Source organism: Colius striatus, chromosome 1 (genome assembly GCF_028858725.1).
Source record: "Colius striatus isolate bColStr4 chromosome 1, bColStr4.1.hap1, whole genome shotgun sequence".
In the NCBI taxonomy this organism is placed as follows: domain Eukaryota; kingdom Metazoa; phylum Chordata; class Aves; order Coliiformes; family Coliidae; genus Colius; species Colius striatus.
Genome location: NC_084759.1, coordinates 187,795,499 through 187,818,054, shown reverse-complemented (window position 1 = coordinate 187,818,054; position 22,556 = coordinate 187,795,499). Strand labels below are relative to the sequence as shown.

At 35.6% G+C, this 22,556-nt stretch overlaps 1 protein-coding gene across 4 annotated transcripts in view; it reads right to left on the bottom strand.

The window, feature by feature from the left end:
• The window catches only part of BRD1 (bromodomain containing 1), a 59,706-nt gene that overhangs the window by 27,993 nt on the left and 9,157 nt on the right, over window positions 1-22,556 (bottom strand). For all 4 annotated transcript variants that reach the window (XM_062018432.1, XM_062018408.1, XM_062018423.1 and 1 more), the window contains exons 3-7: window positions 14,661-14,817; window positions 7,145-7,276; window positions 4,778-4,906; window positions 3,758-4,070; window positions 2,763-3,023 (exon numbers count right to left, since the gene is read on the bottom strand). In XM_062018432.1, the coding sequence (XP_061874416.1) occupies window positions 2,763-3,023; window positions 3,758-4,070; window positions 4,778-4,906; window positions 7,145-7,276; window positions 14,661-14,817 (992 nt within the window). The remainder of the gene's footprint in view (window positions 1-2,762; window positions 3,024-3,757; window positions 4,071-4,777; window positions 4,907-7,144; window positions 7,277-14,660; window positions 14,818-22,556) is intronic.

Genomic DNA, 22,556 nt, shown 5'->3' with positions numbered 1-22,556 from the left:
GTACAGAAAAAGACAAGATCTGCAAAGCTGTTTTACAATTGTGACTAGAAGTTTTGTCTACCAAAACAAAAAACAAACACAAAAAGGATGCAAAAAACCCTCAATACTACCAAAGCCTTATAGTTTGATTAGCCACTAGTTGGCAAATACACACTCGACAATGCAGACTGCATAGAAGAAATCAGAAAAACCACCCTCTATCTTTCATTCCTTCTTTTTTTAAAAAAAAAAAAAAAAAATCCTGATCATATCCCTGTTAATTCCAGTAATTAATGTGGAAAAGACAATGGAGAGCGAAGTACAACTGTATAAAACTAGTTTCAGTTTTTCACCTTAAGTGATTGTGAAAGAAAATAAACAGTCTACTCTTGCAGCATTCCCAAATACAAGCAGAATAAAGACTAGGTGATCTCTACAGGTCACTTCCAATCCCTATTATTCTGGGATTTTGACTTCCTAACCCATAATTATCAACTCAGAAAGATGTTAAAGTATTCTGTTTAACTTCCAAAAGAATCTTTCAAAATCCAAATTAATAAAACAGAAGATGCTTAATCTAGAGTAACTCTATGAGGCCAACGTAATACGTATGCTATCACATGAAATCTTAAAACATAGTTAATTTTTCTTTGCTATCTGAAAAAAAGAAGAGTAAAAAATACAAGGGCTTAAGGCCTGAATTTGTAGTGGATTAAATATTATCTCTATATTGTTTTGGTTTTAGTTTAGCAATAATTACTTGGAAATCAGTGACTTCTAAGTGCAAAAATATCTCTGCTGCACTGTTTAAGGTTTTAATATGAACTATGCTATTGTCTGATTAAAATACGTTGTTAAAGCGTGACTATTCACATCCTTTGAAGGCACGAAAGTATTAGAAGTGGGAAATAATATTACAAGAAGACATTTAGAATGAAATTTACAGTCAGACAAGCACATCTGAAGTACCGCCAATTAAAAAAAAAGCCTATAGTTTAGAATGTCCAAGGTGATAGTTCTTGTGAACAAATTCCGATTTTCTTACAGTTAATTAGGAAATATACACAAAATATTTAAGCACAGAAAAACACCACAGAACTATTCACAATCTAAAACCTAAATTTCACGGGGTTATTCTGGTACCATATTTTCACACGATCAGAAATTGAAAATGGAATTGCAAAGGGGTAATTAACAGCTTTTCTAAAGTCAGTTCCTGTAGAGATCCTGGGCATAGGATTCTACTACTTTCCTCATCTTTATTTTTGTCAATTTGTTTTCTTTACTGCTCTAAGTATCTTCCATCTCAGAATTGAAATTTGAATTAATGACTATTACTCTTAACTAGGATGAGAATTTTAACAACAAAGACAATTAACTCTGGATCATGTTCTTCATCATGCTTTTCTTTAAAAGCATACGGGAAATAGAAGAACTACTGCTGACTTTTGGACTATTTTTTGCACAACAGCTGCAGTGAAAGGCTGTGTCATGAAAATGTTAAGTTACAAGTAAAAAAGTGAGTGTAATCATTATCTGCTAGAAACTACTTTCCTAAAGAACTATATTCAGTAGCATCATCATTTAAGATTAAAAAAAATCCCCAAATTAAAAAAAATACACATCATTAAACGTTTGAGAATACCTAATGGCCTCATATAAGTATCCTGATTCCTGTACGCTTTTTCTGCTATTGTCATTCAAATCTGAATCAAGTTATATGTTTGAAAAGCATTATTTGAGACATGCTAAGAATGGAACACCAAGCTCCTCTTTGAATGGCAGTAAAGGACAGTCATTTTAGTGACTTCACCTTTGAAGAAGCTGCACCAGACAAACACTTATATTTATTACCATGCTGCCACTTTCCTTTGAGCTCTTTCCTCCTCCTGTTCAATGCACAATTCAAAATGAAACACATCTCTAATTCTTCAAAAGACAAACAGGTTAGCTTTTTAGAGAAGAGTTGACTGTGAAACAAACTCAACAGAACTTTTTTGAGAGACTAGATTTTCTCTGTATCATTTAAAAATGAGCAAGAAAGACCTCAGCAACAAATTTAAAAGCTAAAAATATTCAACTAAAATATAAAGTTAGGTTTTTCAAGTATATTGCTCTCATTGAAATCAATAGGAATTAGTCAAGAGTAGATGTAGTTCTGAGACCAATGTTTTAAGGAGGAAGAGAAGCACAAGGGAAAGGACTGGTTAGATACAGCTGACTTGATTCTACAACACGAAGTTTGTTAAGTCCTATCTATAGTTAACTTTATTTTTTAAAAAATAAAAATCAAAACAAACACACAACTTATTACCCTCCACCCTTCCCCAGAGTTTGGAGTACAGAATTTTTTTAATAAAAGATACAAAAGACAGTACAATGTCCAGAGTTTTCAGCACCACTTAGGCTCACATGATCTATAATACAGATTTTGGAATTTAAGTGGATTTTCAAAAGTAATAAAGATGTTTTCCACTGTGGCATTTCTGATTCCTTTTCATACCAGATGGTTTGTACTTTCATTTCTTAAGACCTAAATTACTGAAAAGCCTTGCTGCTGTGAAAAATAATTGAGGGAGGCTTTGTTGCGTTGCTTTTTAAATTAACAACAACAACAAAACATTAAAAAAAAAAAAAATCATTCTCATACTCTTAAAAATATTTGTTGTAATTAAGTGGGTATTTCTCCATTTAAAAACTATATATTCATTTATCACACTCTGATTCACACGTTAAAGCACCTGACTGAAGAGGTTCAGAACAGTACTGGTTTAAAATCTTACCTTCTTCTTCCCCATCTTGTTCTAATGCTGCACTTTCTTCTTCAAAACTTCCAATACCTGATTCTATTTGAGGAGCTTGGTTGTGTTGCTGACTTAGTTTGTTGCGAATAATGCTGATTTCTTTCTTTAATAGTTTTGCTCTTTTGCTCCTTGAACCACTGGATTTCATTGCACAGGTGAGATCAAGTTTTTCTAGCAACTCTCTCAGTTGTTCTTCCAAGGACATATGCACTCTGTTTGCAGGATTCAGTAACCTATCCACTGAAATAAAAAAATGTACAATTGAAAATGTATTAGTGTTTCCCAGAATAATAATAGTGACAGGAGGGAAAAAAAAATTAACTTGCCAAAATTAACAAAATGTCATAAAAAAGCTACTTAGATTCCAGCCTTAGTAGCATCACCGTTAGCAGTGAATTAAAACTGCATCAAATTCCCCACATTTTTCTCAAGAAAACTCAGTAGTAGCGCAAAGAATTAAAAGGTTAAAAGAAAGACATAATTAATCCTTCCCACTCTAGCAGACGATTTCCTTCTTATCAATGAGAAAGTAAGTTTATGGTTATAAAAGAAACATGCTAATAATTCCTCTTTACTGTCAAGACTTCAGAAAACGGATAACTGTCTCATAAGTAATTTCAATCCCTAGTATTACAAATGTCCTTGATTTTTTAAATTCAGTAGGTTATTGAACGGTAGCCATTTTCCATAACTTACCAGAAGATACAATCATGTGATCAAAAGTGCTCAATTTAAAAATATTTTTCAGGTATCCAGTTAAATTAGGTTCTGACATTGTCAAAATCAGTATCTGTGTAACACTGTTATCTAACAACAGATCTAGTAGAATAGAAACACTTTCACACAATGTTTTTAATGCTGAGGTGGAAATCTAGTCAGCAGTTTAACAGCAATAATCTTAAACATCTGTATGGAATGTACACATTGTATGTAATGAAAAATGCCTTTTAAAATATAATCTAAAAATGTCTTACCATCTTCCCAAGAGAAAGGCTGAGGTGACTCAAGTTTAGGCCGTTCAGGTAAGTGCATTCCAGTTTCACTATTAAAACCGATTCCTTCAGCATCTCGCCTAGCTTGCCTGAGAACTACACCTCCTTGATCTCTTAACCGCACTGCAGCTCTATAAAATATTGTATCTTTTGCATTGTATTTCATACAGTTATCTATGATAAGATTGAAGTCTTCTTCAAACTCACTGAGGTTTCTATAGCCTTGAGCATCTAACCGTTTTCGCATGGTAGAGAAATCCATAGGATGCTTAATATGATCCAAATAGTCTGGGACCTTTGAAAAAATATTTAAAACACAAATGGGTAAAATTATCTTATTACAGACAAATTAATATTAGCTATTAACTGATCTATATTTTTAATATATTTTCTAATGCCTCAATCAAGAACTTGAAAATGTAGCTAGAATTGCACACATCTGCATGCCAACAGATGTTTACATATTACAACACTGAATCTTAAGAAAAAAGTTGGAGCTCTACTAATAGATGTTGAAACTAGGTGTTTTTACAATTCTGTGGGTTTATGTACATATTAAATGTATTTCTACATATGCATAGTTACAAATGTATGCATTTATACATATGTGCACATACATACAATATAAACACGTGAATGCAGCGTATGCACACATGCATATATAGAATTTTGCATATACATTTTATATAGACATGTCCACATCATTTATACACATGTATGAGTATGTATAACTGTGTGTTGACACCTTTCAAGTTTGCTTTATCAAATAACCTTATTGCAAAAGACCAATATGTGCCTATATTATTCCATATAAATATTTCCCAGGAACTATATTTTCGTATATGAGCATAAATGGATTTTCACAGAAGTCGTTACTCTCTATTATAAGAACAGAGATTTAAAGGTAACACTGCTTCCAACTCTGCATGCAATGACATCCTTCTTGTACTTCAGTGCCACCAAGTTGTATCTAAACATAAAGAAATACAGCTGAAAACATACCTCTTTAAGATTGACTGGCTGAGCAAATATACGAGCAGAATCCTTTTCCTGCAGCTGATCCAGAACTGATCGCAGAAGTACAGTGAATGGTGTAAGCTGAAGTTCCATAGCAACCTGCTCTATCTTGACCTAAAGAAATAATAATTATCCAACTGAGCAACTTTCATTAATGTATTGTTTCAAAGTTGTTTTCAAAGCAGTAGTAAAGTACTTCAGATATTAAATACAACATAAAAGTACTAAAGTAAATAAGCTCAATGCTACTTTCAGTATCATCAGTTGGCATTTGTCTGACACACATTTTCAACTGATCCCCTTATAAGAAAAATCATCCCCATCCCTTCAATGTAGACTTAACTTTAGCTTCTCAGAACTCAAATTTGTAATTTTATCTAGAAAGGTCATTTCATTTCCTAATTGTATTTCTTTGCTTTGCAAAGATACTACATAATAAACATCTTCATATTTTGCCAACAATGTAAAAAAAAGAAAGGTAACATGCTTGGAATTAAATTTCAGTTGTACTGCCATATTCAAAGTGGACAAAGATAATTCCATGAACATTTACAGGCTACATAAGGCCAAAATGAAGAGTAATTAAAAAAATGATGTTCTATGTATATTCCAATAAAACAATTAAAAGTCCCAGAATCAACATAATTTTCAAGTATTTGATCCTTCACAATTTTCATTTTTGACAATATTAAAACTCCTTTACAATTTTTTTTCAGGACATTAAAAAAACTTATCAACAGTTTTGCTATGGCAAAAGTAAACTCATAATGACACATTACATGGTAAAAATGACAACAAACTATACACACACATAAGACGTGTATAAATAGTAACACACAATATATGTGCATAGCAAGTGATATGTGAATGTATAGGAATGAGGCATGGAATTCTGGAAAGCACTCAACAATTATAAGCTACTAGCTTGCAATGAATGTTCACAGCTTGCAAAAAGAATTATGTTTTTATAAATAAGGACAGTTAAACAGTCAGTGCAAACATGTTGTTTTCAGTTTTCATGTAAGATGTATCTTTCCACATTACTGTTTCATCAAATTTCTTTTCCAAGCCATGTTTCTTCTCTACGATGTTGTAGGACTCAGATGCAAGTTTTGGGGTTTTGGTTTTTTTTTTTTGGTTTCTGAATAAAAGTGCTACTCAGATTACACAGATGTGTTGGGAAAATTGGAGAAGATAAAATTTTCTACAGGCCCTCAGAAACCAATTGGCTTTGCAAGTCTAACAGAATGACTTTAATGTCTTCAGCAATGCCATGCACAGCAGGATCACATGCACCCCCGGCAATCTGCAGACACCATCACGCTGAGTGAAGCAGTCAACATGTCTGAGGGATGGGATCCCATCCAGAGGGACATGGACAAGCTCAAGAAGTAGGCCCCTGTGAACCCCATGAGGTTCAACAGGGCCAAGAGCAAGGTCTTGTACTTGGGTTGGGGGAAACCCACTATCAGTACAAGGTGGAGGACAATGAGACTGAGAGAATCACTGAGGAGAAGGAACTGGGGATACTGGTGGATGAGAAGCTAAACATGAACCAGCAATGTGCACACATAGCCCAGAAGGCCAACTGTATCATGAGCTGCATCAGAAGAATTGTGGCCAGCAGGCTGAGAAGGTAATTCTGCCCTTCTGCTCTGCTCTGGTGAGACCTCACTGGCAATCCTGCATCTAGCTCTGGGGTCCTCAGCAAAGGAAAGATGTGGACCAGTTAAGGCAGGTCCAGAGGAGGGCCACAAAGACTACAGGAGGAATGGAATATCTCTTTTATGAGGAAAGGCTTAGAGTTGGAGTTGTTCAGACTGGAGAACAAAAGGCTCCAAGGAGATCTTATCACAGTCTTTCAACACCTGAAAAGGGCTTCTAAGAAAGATGAGGACACACTTCTTAGTAGGGCATGTAGCAAAAGGAAAAGAGGCAATGGTTTTAAACTAAAGGACAGTAGATTCTGATGGCATATAAGGAAGAAATTTTTTATGCTGAGAGTGGCAGAAGAGTGAAACAGGTTGTCCCAGAGAGATGGTAGGTGCTCCATGTCTGGAAAAAATCAAGGTCAGGTTGGGAGGAGTTCTGAACAACTTGATCTAGTTGAATACATCCCTGTTCATTGCAGAGGAGTTGGACTAGACAACTTTTAAGGGTTGCTTCCAACTCGAACCATTCAGTTTCTTATATTTTTTTAAAAGTTTGTCTAAGTGTGCTCATGAACGTTTCTTAAATCTACACGAGGACTGAAATCAAAATGCTGCAGTCTTGCAACAACTGTCTGTAAGAATACTTAAAAGTTTCCTTCCCTCAGAAAAGTTTCACCCAATATAAAGGTATTCCATTTACCTGTTCCCTTTTTAATTTTTCACGCTTACGTATAAGTTCAATCAACAAACGTGCTCTTTCAAGATCATGGCGTAGCCTCTGCCAGTATTTCAGTTTTTCTTTTAAGGCTTGCATTTCTTCATCATCTTCTCTCTAAGAAAAGAATCAAAAGGTTTTAATGAATGGAAAATGGTAACCTCTTTTTATAGGTTAGTTTTATGCAATTACAGAATGCATTCACAGCAAACTGTCTTATAGTTATGGCATTTGATCATAAGCTTCATAGTGCAACAAAAGAAAATCTCTGGTCAGAGCATTTGCTAGAGTATGTAGCTGAAAATAAAATTTCTAAACTGGAAAGCAACCCTTTGGTGAAGGCTATTTACATCAGAAAAAGCGATATAGCAAAGAGCAACCTAGCAGTGTAACACGCTGCAAGACTTGGTATTTTCACATCAAAATTCAAACTGGGTGAACATTATCAGCTTCTTCAGAAACACGGCAGAAACAACTTCTTGGTGTGCTCACCAGAACCCACCTTCCCCACACCAGCAGAATTAAGAGAGTTGTAAAAGAACAAAATAGTTATGACTTCTGAGGACAAGAAATGAAAAGCAGTTTATTAAATAACTTCAAATGATACTGCAAATAGGTAATATAGCAACACTACCTTTCAGTGAATGGATGAAAGAATTTAATTCATACACTTTCAGGAAGAAGCTGTGTTTAAACACTTCCAGTATTTAGTTTGACTTGTATATACAGAAAACAGAGCCTTTCTTGTTTGTTTTTACTAATTTTCAAAAGAGAAAGGATAGTATTGGAATACCACCAAAAGTATTCAAATCGTATTGGTAATTCACCAAAAACAAAGCCACAAAAAGTAGAACTCTTGATAGTAGTATCACGTACACAAAAGAAACATCCCCTTTGGAAAATTATTTACATTTAAAGTTAATATTTTATAAAATAAGAACCTCAGAAAGAGATCTAAAACTTGGTATGTTTGCCTGTAACTAGCACAATGCAACATACACTTGTTAAGTAACTATCTTTTTCTTTTTTACCAAATAATACATTCTGTCTTCTGTCTGTTATGAACAACAGAAGACAGAAGAATAAAGAACACTGGCTAAGCAGATGAACAATAATGAACATTACAAGTTGTTACACTCAAAGCAAAAGCTTCGTTAAACAGAGGGTAATTTAGAAATATTAGGTCCTTCAAAGGAAAATGTGCAATCTTTCAGACAGAAAGTTCTAAAAACAGAATTGCAAAAGCTGATGGTTTAATCAATAGATTTTAAAGTGCTATAATTTGATAATCTGCATCATATTTCACTACTTTATATAACTTGTAAAAGTAAAGGCATGTACCTGTGGAAGTTATTAGTTATTTTTATTCAAATCTCTTGACTTCACAGAAGGTGAAAATGCTTAACTATCAACTATCCCTGGATTACAATATAGCAGTCTGGAAACAACAGTTTGTTCCTCTTTTCAAAAAACAACACATCCACACAAAAACAATGAAAAATTGTAGCTAAAAATTTCTAGTTCCCTTTCCTAATGACTATTAACAATGACAGTTATAACGTATTTTCAAGAATTAAGTCTTGACCTGGACACATAATAATTTAACTGCTGAGGGCCAGATTACTTAACAATAAACTGACAGAACATTTCAACATTGCATGTTTTCAAATCTTTAAAATTCTTGAGATCCACTAAATTAGAAAGTCTACACTGCCACCAATTGCTGTTTTCCTACAGTGTAGAAAAGCAACGTTAACTACCATAGCTATTATTTTCATAGTCTTACTATTTTTTCAAGATTAAAACTAAATTGTAGATATTGCTAAGAGTGGAAGGCTTGTTCTCCCTTTGCTTGCAGCTATTTAGAGCCCTCCCTTCTGCTCTATGTAATTGCATAGTTCATCAAACTGAGAAACTGATCCCACTGAAAGCTAAGTCAACAAAACTACCACAGTTTTAGAATGGGTCAAGTAACTTAAACAGAGTAAGGAAAAAAACGTTACTTTATTACACCAGGCACTGGGGAGTTCATTACAGACTTAAGTTTTGGTTAAATCTTTATGTGCAGTTGCACTTTAAAAAAAAACCCAAAGAACTCTTTTTGTTCAATCAGTTGTTTGACCAATTTCATTCCATAAAATAGGCAGGTAGGTATAAATCTCTCAATGTCAAACAAGGAATAAGAGTGGTGATCAACAGAGCCAAGTTGGAGGCCTGTGGCCAGTGGAGTTCTGGGGCCAGTCTTGTTCAACATCTTTATCAATGACCTGGATGAAGGGACAGAGTGGCTGATGGCACCAAACTAAGAGGACTGGCTGATTCCCTGGACGGCTGTGCTGTCGTTCAGCGGGATCTCAACCGGCTTGAGAGTTGGGCAGAGAGGAACCTCATGAGGTTCAACAAGGACAAGTGCAGAGTCCTGCATCTGAGAAGGAACAACCCCATGCAATAATGCAGGCCAGGGTTTGACCTGCTAGAGAGCAGCTCTGCAGAGAGACACCTTGGAGTCCTGGTTGACAATAAACTAAACATGAGCCAGCAATGTGCCCTCATGGGCAAGAAGGCCAATGGCATCCTGGACTGCATCAAGAAGAATGTGGTCAGCAGGTGAAGGGAGGTTCTACTCCCCCTCTACTTCCCCCTGATGAGGCCTTATCTGGAGTAGTGTGCCCAGTTTTGGGCTCTCCAGCTCAAGAGGGACAGAGAACTCTGGAGAGAGTCCAGTGCATGGCCACCAAGATGATCAGGGGACTGGCGCATCTTTCATATGAGGAAAGGCTGCGGGAACTGGGGCTGTTTAGTCTGGAAAAAGAGAAAATTGCAGGAAGATCTTATTAACATTTATAAATATCTAAAGAGTGGATGTCAGGAGGTTGAGGCATCACTTTTTTCTGTTGTACCTAGTGACAGGATAAGGGGTAATGGGATGAATTTGGAACACAAAAAGTTCTATTTGAACATAAGGAAAAACTATGAATGTGGTCAGCAGGTCGAGGGAGGTTCTGCTCCCCCTCTACTCTGCCCTGGTGAGGTCTCATCTGGAGTCCTATGTCCAGTTCTGAGCTCCCCAGCTCAAGAGGGACAGGGAACTGCTGGAAAGAGTCCAGTGCAGGGCTACTAAGATGATCAGGGGACTGGAGAATCTTCCTTATGAGGAAAGGCTGTGGGAACTGGGGCTGTTCAGCCTGGAGGAGACTTGAGGGGAGGACCTCATTAATATACCTTTTGAATACTTATAAGTATGTCAAGAGGATAGGGCAACACTTTCTTCTGTACTGTCTAGTGAGAGGACAAGTGGTAATGGACAAAAGATGGAACACTGAAAGATACTGAAACTCAAGGAAAAGCTTCTTTACTGTGAGGGTGATGGAGCCATTGTACAGGCTGCCCAGGGAGATGTGTAGTTTCCTTCTCTGGAGGTTTTCAAAACCTGCCTGGATGTGTTCCTGTGTGACCTGGACTAGGTGGACCTGCTTTAGCAGGGGAGTTGGACTAGATTATCTTTAGAGGTCCCTTCCAACCCCTACCATTCTGTGATTCTGTGATGACCTTTTTTGCTTTTTTTTTGTGCACACATACACTTCTTTCTTCAATGTCACTCAATCTCTGGGATTAAGATCAAGTCTATAATTTTTTTACACTTTTATCCAACGGAATGTTGGCAGATATGGTTATAATAGCCACAACAACTCCCCTTTACCCTAATCTATTTATGACCCAGCATGTAATGTATACCTTAATTAGATTAAAAGGTCTAGGCAAGCTGAAAAGAGCATGATAGACTGGTTTCCAATATCTAATTATTGAAAACTTGCATAGAAAGGGTTCAAGATTTTAATTCTGAAAAGCCTTTTGACAAGGAAATTTTTTATTAACTTCCCAGTGGAGATGTTCTTCCAAATCTTTCATTCTATACCAAAGCCGGTAAACTTCTTCTGATGACAAAAAAATTTAGAAAGAAACTGTATTATTTTCTGATGGACTTAGTTCTTGTTGAACACCAAATATTATTCAGAAAAGTTAAAACTGACACATTTATTAATACTGATGTAAGAGGAAAACGCTTTTAAGTCTACACACCAAACAGGCATCAGCTAAGAACTGGTCTTCAGCTCCAAGACCCTCCATGAGTATGTTACTAGTCTGCACGCTAGCAGAAATACTGTCAGTGTACCAACAGATCACTCCTCATGCTGGATGTGAACACATGGGGACTGCCTTGCATCCTACAGGGACTGTAAGGTAAGATGAGCAAAACGAAAATAGAAGTATAGTGATGAAATTAGAGCTTGAACAATACAATTAGTTTACTACGACTTTCTGTTGCCATTTTTATGCCAATCAGTCAAAACCATTTAGTGGTTGCAACTCCTGTTCTTACTGAAAACTTAGGGCAGATAAGACCTTAGCCATCTACTATTGTGGTTCTCTGAACAGCATTTTTAAACCAACCTCAGTACAGCTGCAACAATATACTACACTTAAATTTCATGCCTTATTTTTATTCAAGCATTCTTCAAGTATAGAAAAATACAAATAATGGGGATGTAAATTTGTTGGAGTACTGCCAGTACCTTTCCAGAATTTCTAGATGGAAAGTGCCATTATAAACTATTCTTTCAGAGGGTTCCTTGTTCCTGCAGATGGTGAGGTAGTATATAAATGAAGATCTTCCTGCCTGGTTTAGAACTGTTAGCTGATAAAACATCACCTTCAAAAGCATATCATAACTGAACTCTAAAATATATTCATTAGGAAGTAAATCTAAATTATGAATGCTTCTCTTCAACCAAACTTCTTCTAGTAAACAGAGAGGGATCAAAATCATCTTCTAATAGGCATCCTGAAAACATTTTTTTTTTTTTTTTTTTCGGTTTTTGGTTCCTCATCTTAACTTCTTTTTCAGTTTAAATACCAATTTTTTTTAAAAAAATCTTCTCTGCATGACATCAGTGTTTTTGTTGCTTTGATTGACTGAAAATCTATTTGGGCTTCTTGACATTCTGACCTTTCATATAAAATATGATAAAACAAATTTTCCCACCTAGACAAAAATGAACAAAATTACCATCTGTACCTCAAAAATGCGGAGGTGTCCTCACAACAGCAATGCCACAGCAGTTCATTACTGTTCATTATGGTGTGGCATATACTTGGAGTTACAAAGATGACTAATGTATCAAATGCTCTGTAGTTATGACTACTTTAACAGGTATTATAAATACATATTGAAGATGCTAAGGAAAAGACAGTGTCATACACGGGACACTTACTACTCACTGAAAAGCACTACCTACACATTTTTCCATCAACATAATCATTTAATACTCGGTTTTGCTTGAAATTTGCCTTTTCTTTTCAAAAGACAAAGTCAATTTCAATTATAAATTTATAAGAATAAAGTCTCTGAAGTGACACAATTTTTAATAAAACAATATAAATAGTTCCCAATCCAGAAAATATTTTCATTATTTTCTTACTGAAGTCAGACAAGGGGGGGAAAGAAGTATTTGTACAGGAATGGAAACAGGCAATTGGATTTTAAACAGCTCCTATCTAAGGTTTATTTTAGTAAAATAAAACATCAGTTTTAAGAATTGAGGTATTTTTGGTAGTTACTATTTAAATATTTTGTAATGTTGCAGTCTCATCATGGCATCTCAGTAAGAAAAGTACTTCACAACTACCAAGTTGAGGTTTTTTTCAGACACTAACTATAGTCTATATCTATACAATCACATGAGCCCAGACTTTCGTACCTAAGGTCTCAAGTTCTTAAAAAAAATGTCTACTATTTGACTAAATTAATTTCAGCTGTTATTAGGTAACTGTCAGGTACTAGTCTTCAGTGTAGAACTATCTCAGAACCAAAAGATTAATCAAAGATTTAATTTATATTGAAAATTAATTCCATCTAAATGGAATTTGAACATATCAGCTATGAGGAAAGTCTGAGAGAACTGGGACTATTCAACCTGGAGAAGAGATTTGGGGTGTTATGTCTCATCTATGTTTATAAATATGTGAAAGGAGGGTATAAAGAAGGTCCTTTCAGTGGTGCCTAGTGACAGGGCACAAGGCAATAGGCACAAAGTGAAAAACAAGAGGTCTCTCTGAACATCAGAAAATGTTATTTTTTTAATTGTGAGGGTGACTGAGCACTGGCACAAGTTGCCAAGGAAGATTGTGGATTCACCACCCTTGAAGATATTCAAAAGCTCTTTGGATGTCATCCTGGGCAACTTGCTTTAAGTGGCCCTGCTTGAGCAGTGAGGTTGGACCAGATGACCTCCAGTACAGAGGTCTCTTCCAACCTCAACCATTCTAGGAATTATTAGGATGGGGTTTTTAAATAAAAAGCTAGAAAAGAAACACATATAAAAATGACAGATTAAAAAATTGGGAAGCAGTATTTATATCACTACATCAAATAATAATCAGCAAATAGCAACACAATTCAAACAAGAACAACAATTAAGCTTTACAGGGGGGAAAAAATATCTCAATTTAGTACAAGTAAATGATTATAAAATACATTAAGTTCCAGAGACTATATCAGAGGAACAATTCCACTGGAACTCGAACATCTGGAGAATGGAAAGAACATAGTCTACTGCATTTTCACTTCAATTATAAAAGGCATTGGGATGCAGTAAGACTTTCCACATCATGATGCTCCATAGCATTTCAAAATTGACACACATGGATTCAAAGTCACTCAGTTAACTTGAAATCAAAACAACGTAAGACCTGTCAAAACCTGCAATGTCAATGGAGAAATAAATCATATCACAGAAAAGGGAAGTAGTACTGCTTTCTGAATTTGATGCATATCTGGAGTAACCATTTCTCTATTTTTCAGAAATTTTGACTGTTAAATGTGTACAACTTTAAACAACCTAGATGTATTTTAGTTAGGATGAGTTTCACTTGAGCAAAGTATCAACATAAACTTATATTTGTCCACCGAACTATGTCAAAAGTGAAACTAAAGGTTAAAACAGGTCTTTGAACTTTACTAACTTGCTCTTTGCTCTGTTATTACCAATAAGCAATACAGATCTGAATTCAAAGCAAGCTAGCACATATAATCTTTACCCTGTTAAAAATCCCATTTTCCTCAATTTTAAGTAACAAAGATGACATTTGTTGTGCATATTTTAATGAACTTAAAATTAATTTTTTATCTTACTAACTTTCAGTACATTGAGGAATGAGTTCCAAAAAAAACATACTACTAGTCAATGAGCAACAATACTAGGATAGTTTTGGTAGCAGTATTTTTGTGAAACATTTAAGCAAAACAAAGAAAAACCTAAACAAATTTCGTTTTCATATCTCACAAATTAAGAAGGATTAGCTAATGTCATATTCCTTAAGAATAAGGCAAAGAATTTATTCAGTCCTGAATAAGTGTTTACTCCATGCTATGCTTCTTGGTTATTTTTTTACTCTATAGAGACTTTCTGATTCCTTCTTTTAAGTAAATAGTGTCACATACCTGCTGTGTGTTTCTTTGTGACTGTAAACTGGACTGCAGCCTTCTCAACAGAGGAACACCATTCCTAGACAGTCTTTTAAGCAACCAGTAACTGTGCACTCGTTCCACAAACTGCTTCTTCCGCTGAATGGCCACCTGATTCATAATCTTATTTAATCTAAAATATGGAAAAACTGAGATTGTATTTTTCACAGCAAAGCACAAAATGTATTTGTCTATGGAGGTTAAACATCAAATATATACGAATGTATTATGTAACAAAGCAGTAATTAGTATATTACTGTTTACTTTCAACGCCATCCCTTTCAGTACCATTATTTCTGAGCAGTAAATTACAACTGAGTGTATCTGCTTGACACTGTAGATTCTACCAAATATGTTAAGGTACTTTATAAAGTTAAAGGGTACCAATTTTTTTATGATCATTACCTCAAGAGCAATCTCAGATTAGGGCTGAGAATAAAGGTTTATGTGCATTTAAGAATAATTTTCCTAATTAAAATAAATCCAGAAATAAAGTGCTAAATCCCTACAAAAGTATTCAGTCATATGTTGTTAAGACAAAGTTAGCAGTTCATTTTAAAGATAACTTATATTCATTTTTTTCCATAAAAACATGCAACAAAACACGTGTTACTCATCTACTAAAAAATTTTAGTAAATAAAGCAAACACAAAATGTACAACAGAAGAACATTTGGAATTTTACTCCACAAATATGATGAAAATATCTAAACAGAAATATGCAAGAGGGGGTGATAAAAACATCTAAGCAGAATATCTTTATTAAATAAACACTATTTTCTCAAGCTGCTTTTTAAGAGATACAAATACTGTTTACATACACTCTGTTTAAAAACACTCTAGAAAAGAAAACAAACAGAAATCTGTTAATTCTTCATTCAGCGTACTACCACCCAGAGCAGAACTGTACAATGGATAGTAGTAGGTTTATCAGTTTCTGCAATAAATTTAATATCAAAATAGGTAAAACTAAACTCAAGAAGTGTCTGATTTGTAGAGCACCACCATGAAGTGTTTAAATACAAATCACAACTGTATACACATATTAGTACTTTTCTGCTTCTTATCTTTTAATACGAGGAATAAAGCAGTTTATCAGACAAGTAATAGAAGAAGAGTAGTCAAATACCTAATGAAAAATATGAAGCTACAAGTAAACTTCAGGTAAAACCATTTTTAAGAATACCTTGGAAACTTCAATGGCATTTTTCAGACAGAAATACAAATACCCTGAGTTCACCAGAGGTCATCTATCTTTGGTTATTTTTTTCTGGTGCAACACTACTAACTCATCACAGCATAAAGGCAGAGCAAACACTAGTTTTCTTCAAAATGAAGTGCCATGTGTCCTTCAGTGACATTGTTTTTCAATTAATAACTAATCCAGTAAGGAATCCTTGAAAAATTTCAGCTTAATGTAAGGCTTAGAAAGACTGTAGAGAAACTCAGGACTGACTTTTATGTCTTTCACTGAAGGGCAGAGGTAGGCTACACAAACATATACCCAATGCAGAACAGATCTTGATGTGATCATTAAAAATTTCAAACACAAGAAAACTACAATTAATTATCAGAACGCAATAATTACTTTCACATCTGCCTCTTGGAAACAGTAAAACCTACTGAGCTGAGTCAACAATAGCCCAGTCAAATATATACCTATTTTTAAAGATCAGTGACTCATAACTTCACTTGAAGAAAAGTGCCTTGACTTCATGCCCATCAGATGTAGTAAGACTAAGCAAACTCTTTAATTACCTCTTTAGGTATATTTGCCCATTCACATAATAAACTATTCTATTCAGATAATTATAATAGTACAATGCTAGAATAAGCTTATGAAAGATGCTCACAAAAGATATTCTTCAACTTTCAAAATACAAATAAACAAAAGGTAATCCAGAGTGCAGAAACTACCTAACAAAGCATAAGAATCTACTTCTCTCTGCCTTGCTTCCAAATAAAACTGGCTGTTCATATTTCATGTAGATATCCCACTTCTGTAGTAGCAGGATACCACCAATCACCCCTTTATTTCTCAAAATTTCACATTGCAGATAGCTACAGAGCCTCTAAACTATCATCTTAATAATCAAACAAGGATGTTACACCTGATGTTACACCCACTAACTATAGCACAGGTCTTTGATCATCTTTTTGCTTAGCCAGATACTCCCAGGTAGACTTTTAAAGTCTGAAACGCTTTAAATTTTGACATAGTATGACTGGTTTTGAGAAAATAACACACAATCCATCCACTGCTGTAAAGTAGGAGGCCAGATACTGATTATTACTGAAGATCCCACCCTCAACAGTGTTACCATACTGGGAAAGAGGTTCTCACTCACAAAGAATCATTGAGCTGCACAAGCATGAAATAAGGTACATAGGTATGCACCAGTCTTCAACAAGTTCCTTTCTGTTACCTGAGTCTGAAATAAATCCGCTAACTGAACTGAAATTTTCAAACTAGAATTTCGAAATTGAGGTCTTAAAGGAATTTGCTGCACATTCTTCTTTTTCAACAGACACTAGCAGTTTTTAAAAAATATTTAAGAGTAAAACCAAGATGTATGTATTTGAGGCAGGTGAGGGGGAGTTATCTATTTGAAGACCACAGTTTTGCAATCCAGGTTCTGACTTGCACAAAACAGGATTAACTGCTACACTACACTGACAAATCCCTCATGCAAATACACAGTTTAGAGAACTTAGGTCACCTCCTGGAACTACACAAGACACCTCAGCAAAGGCTCTTTTTTTTTGCTAAGGTATCTGTTCACTCTAGAACTTTTGTCCAAGTATAAGCACAATAAAAAATATCAGCTTTCTGTAGTGTTTTATTTTCTAACGACAAGTTAAGCATAGTAAGGAGAAAAAAAAAGTATAATATATATAGAATACATGTTAAACACAAGTGTATTGACTGAACCTGTGCCTGCTCTTCAGAAAAAGCACTGCAGTGAGCAATCTCATTACTTAATAATTTTTCATCTCTCTGCTAAGGTTGCCAAATAAGTGTAAGAGTACTACTGAAGACAGTTCACATAGAAGAGAATGTAGGAACACATATCTGGAAGACATCACCAGAATTACAGTTTCCCCTATCACAACCGACTTTAGACACATTAGTGAAAAAAAAAAAAAATACAACTACAGTAACTACAGAAAGCAAACATGGAGACAAGAAATGTTCTCACTGCCCAGGTTTCACATGGAACAGAGCATTTGTTGAGACACAATTCCCAAGGAGCATTCTGAAATGGACTATGTTAAGTACTAAATACTTTTCTCTCAAAACATTCAAACAAGTAACGTAATTAAGCTAAACCAAGAGCAAAACAGTTCTTTCACTGTAACTTGCTGCAGCCTGAACCACTGTTCTGAGGCTTTAAGAACAGCTCAGTGTGGCTAACAGTACGTTGTTCTTCCGCCAACATATCAATTATCTATAATAAAGTATACTGAAAGAACAATTTGAAAATTCTTAAAAAGACCACAGTGCTCCCTCAATTCAGTAGCTGCTGTTATATAACTGGACCCATAAAAGAAGCATTAGGTTTCAAGCTGATGACCATCAGTCACATTCCCTCTTGGTTTTTTCTTTTTTGGGAGGCTACATTCTAACGCTGCACATATCCAAACTGTTTTTCAAAACTGTTTCATTTGTGCCACAGGCAACTGAGAAAACTAGTACTACTTTCATTCCACAGCCTCACTTGTATCCAACTGTAGAACTCTGTGACATGCACTACAAACACAATACAGAGGTACAGTACAATTCACTGCTTATCTTTAAGAAGGGAAAGGCCTCTTTCTCAACTGAGCCTTTCAAACAGCACCTGCAGTTCCCAGCCTGAAATGAGGAGAAGGCTGAGGAGAAGAAACTTAATTGTTTTGAAAGGGTAAGACAGACTCAAATAATTTAAAATAAAAGTTAACATACAACAGTTTTGGTGAGCAACTGTCATCAATTGCTCTACAACGACCCTTCCCCAGAGACATCTGATGATGATAATCTATCCTGCTGAGGGTGATATTCTTAATGCATGGCCAAAACTTTCAGAGACAGCTGACTGTTACCCAGTCCTGTGTTTCCTTATCTTTTAGACAAATGCATATAATAATTTTTGTCAATGTAATAGTTGTATTCTTGTCATTTTAACAATCGCACAGCTTCCTTCTTACTCTTGACTGCAGCCTTCTCCCAGTTTCAGTCACATGTCACTGTGCCAATGACAGCAACTAGTTACAAGAAAAAGTGAAAACAGTATTTTTTGTGACTATGTGGCAATTTAACATAAAACAGCCAATGAGAGATAACGATCCACTTTCCTGTTAAACATCATTAACTACTCCAGGGACCATACATGCTTTATATATACACTGATATAATTTTAGCACTACAATATATGTTGACTTATAGCATTTCTCCATTCTCAAGCTTTTTGAAATACAAACCAAAGAGAAAATTTCCTTACTAAAGTACACGATTTTGCCAGTATTACTACAGTAACTCAAGGCAGAACATTAAGATCAAATATCCTAAACACTAAAATCAATCCATTTGTCCTGAGTGTCCAGTTTCATGAACTTGTTATTTTGCAACTTTATTCAACATATCAAAAGACTAGCAAAAGTAAATTATAATCTGTAAAATTTTATTTAGTATCCCTAAAATACCAGTTTCTCTTGACCTACCGTAACAGCCATAAACAAACAAATGATGTTCCACTTGACTGGGCAAATAAAATATCCCTACTTTCCAACACAAAGATTGCAGATATGTTACTAAAACCTGTCAGAACAAAACATAAAAATCTACTTTGTTATAGTTTCTTCAATTTAAACTGAGTTTCAAGAACACTGAAAACTTCAGCTTTTGAAGATGAGTAAGCTTGCATGAACAGATGAAACCCTACTCTTCCCATAGACATCCTCTGGCAGCAGACCCTTGTCAAACAGTGTTTGCATGACTCGCCTTTCAATATATGTTTAAAAAAAAAACAAAACAAACCCCACAAAAAAGTGTTTTGTTGCTTTGTTTGCATTAATTTTAAAAAAATAAGCTTACTATATGACATCTTAACTAAAAAACACTCAAACTCCTTTGACTAGCTTTAAAGACAACATATGAACGACTATGTAAAAATGTGAGTCCATTTGTATGCCTTTATTTCCTTTTGAAAAAGTAAAATGTTTCTTTTGTAACTAGTCAAGTCATCTACATACCCAACAGAGTACACATCAAGTCCTAAGACTGACAATGATTTAATTTAAACATCTGTGCATCGCAAGTCTGTACAATCCCCTGAGATGAATACACACTTTCCTAACTACAACACCTTGGTTCTACTTATTATTAAAGTGGGGCTTTTTTTGCTTATTTTTTGCTCTCTGTACAAGTACTGCATTTCAAATGCTTCTTTTTTTCAGACACTACAAATATATCATGTAGAAACTAAAACTAAAGATGAAAGTAAATATTGATACACTTTCAAACACCTGCTTCCACTTAACAAAACATTTATTGTATAAATGGTATTTTAATAAAGCAGATTACATTGCATCTCAGTATATATTTTGAAAATGTTGAAGATTAAATATTTTTTGCCATGTTCCATTTCCCCCCGGGTAGATACCTACGGTATCCTACTTTTTCAACATTTTTAAAGAACATGAAGATTGAAACTGGCTTTGCTTTTTATCAACCAAACTCATTTAAAATGCCTCTTTTTGACACACAAGATCACATCAATATAAAGTTATTTGTATTAAAGAATCAAACACTCGGAAATAAGATCAATAAGGTAGTTTTCACAGCTGATGCTGCAACTACTCTCATTCTGTGTAACCATCCTACTCACTGCTTAAGGCAGCTGTTATAAAGTAAAAGGTTGAGTAGCAAAAAGAAAAAAAAAAGGGATCAGAAATGGAGAACAAAGCCAGTATAAAGTAACTAAAACAGACAAGCTACATTCAGATTGTAAAGTCAGCCCTTAAGAGTTAGGATTTCTTAACTCATAAATTCTGGACCTGCAATCCAAATAAAATACTTATGGTATTTAATTAGGTATAGTATCTATTTATAAAACAGTATTGCAAAATAGTAATTTTATTAGTTTATACAATTATACTATGTATTTACAAAATAAGTATTGTATTTTATTAGGAAAAAGTTATTGCCTACTATGCAAAATTGAACAAATCACACATCATCAGTGGTGTACTAACACTGCAAGAACAAGTTTGCCACTGTCTTCAGACAAACTAGCTAGTGGCAGCAGGAGGCCGCTTTCTGGATGACCATGCACAGTCTGTCCTTGTCATATATAAGGTATAGTTTGAGGGAATGGCCTTCTGCACTCACTCCCCTCCAGGATAAGGCAGCTGCTTCCCAGAAATATGTGACTGTCCATGGCTTAGATGGACATAACTCTTTGCTGGGTGGCAAACTACTTGGATGGCCAAGCCCAGAGGCTGGTGGTGAGCGGAGGTAAATCCAGTTGGCAGCCAGTTACCAATGGCGTTCCCTGGGGCTGAGTGTTTTGACCTGTTCTATGTAATGTCTTTATCAATGATCTGGATGAGGGCATCGAGTGTACCCTCAATAAGTTTGCTGATGACATCAAGCCGGACATGTCTGTAGATAGGCTTTGGGGTAGAAAAGCTCTTCAGAGGGACTTGGACAGGTTGGACACAATGGCCCAAGGCCAGTTGTGAGGTTCAACAAGGTCAAGCGCCAGGTCCTGCACTTGGGCCACAGTAACAGCATGCAATGCTACAGGGTTGGGGCTGAGTGGCTGGAAAGCTGTCTGGCAGAAAAGAACCTGGTGTTAATCAACAGCCAGTTGAACATGAGCCAGCAGCATGCCCAGGTAGCCAAGAAGGCCAAGGGCATCCTGGCTTGCATCAGGAATAGTGTGACCAGCAGGACCAAGGAAGTGATCATAACCCTGTTGTCCACTGGTGAGGCAGCATCTTGGATACTGTGTTAGGTTTTGGGCCCCTCATTATAAGAAGTACACTAGGTGCTGCAGCATGTCCAGAAAAGGACAACAAAGTTGGCGAAGGGCCAGAGCACAAGCCTGATGAGGAGTGGCTGAGAGAGCTGTTGCTGTTTAGCCTGGACTTGAGGCTGACAAGAGGTGTGATCATTCTCTACAACTCCCACCATCACTCTGCAACTACCTGTAACGGAGTTGTAGTGAGGTGAGGGTCAGTCTCTTCTCCCAAGTAATGAACAACAGGGCAAGAGAAAATGGCCTCAAGTTGTGCCAGGGGAGACTGGAGACCAGGAAGAACTTTTTCACCAAGAGGGTTGTTAAACAGTAGAACATGAAGGTGGTAGAGTCTCATCCCTAGAGATACTTAAAAGATACACAGATGAGGCGCTGACAGATACGGTTTAGCTTAGTGATGGGCCTGGCAGTGTGAGGTGAGTGGTTGGACTTGATGATATTAAAGGTCTTTTCCAACCAAAATAATGATTCTATGATCTCCTATCATCAATGGTTAAGCCCTTCTACATTGAAACTGGTAGTTCACAGATGACAGTCTAAGAGGCCATATAACTAGATTACAAATGCTCTACAGAATGACACTTTGTAATTTAACAGCAAAAAGCTTAAGAGTATAACATTTGCAAAATAAATTCTGGTAAATGAAAAGTGCACAGCTCTCAAAATCATTCAAGGCAGTATAGATAAGTTGATATAGAAATTAGCGAGCTACAATAGTTATGCAGAAATTATTAAGTATTTTGTTGTTTTGTAATAGCATTTTTAACACATCCTGAACATTAAGATAGGTGCTTCAACACTATTAAAATGCCCAGGTTTCATATACATCACTATCCAAGTAAAGAAACAGC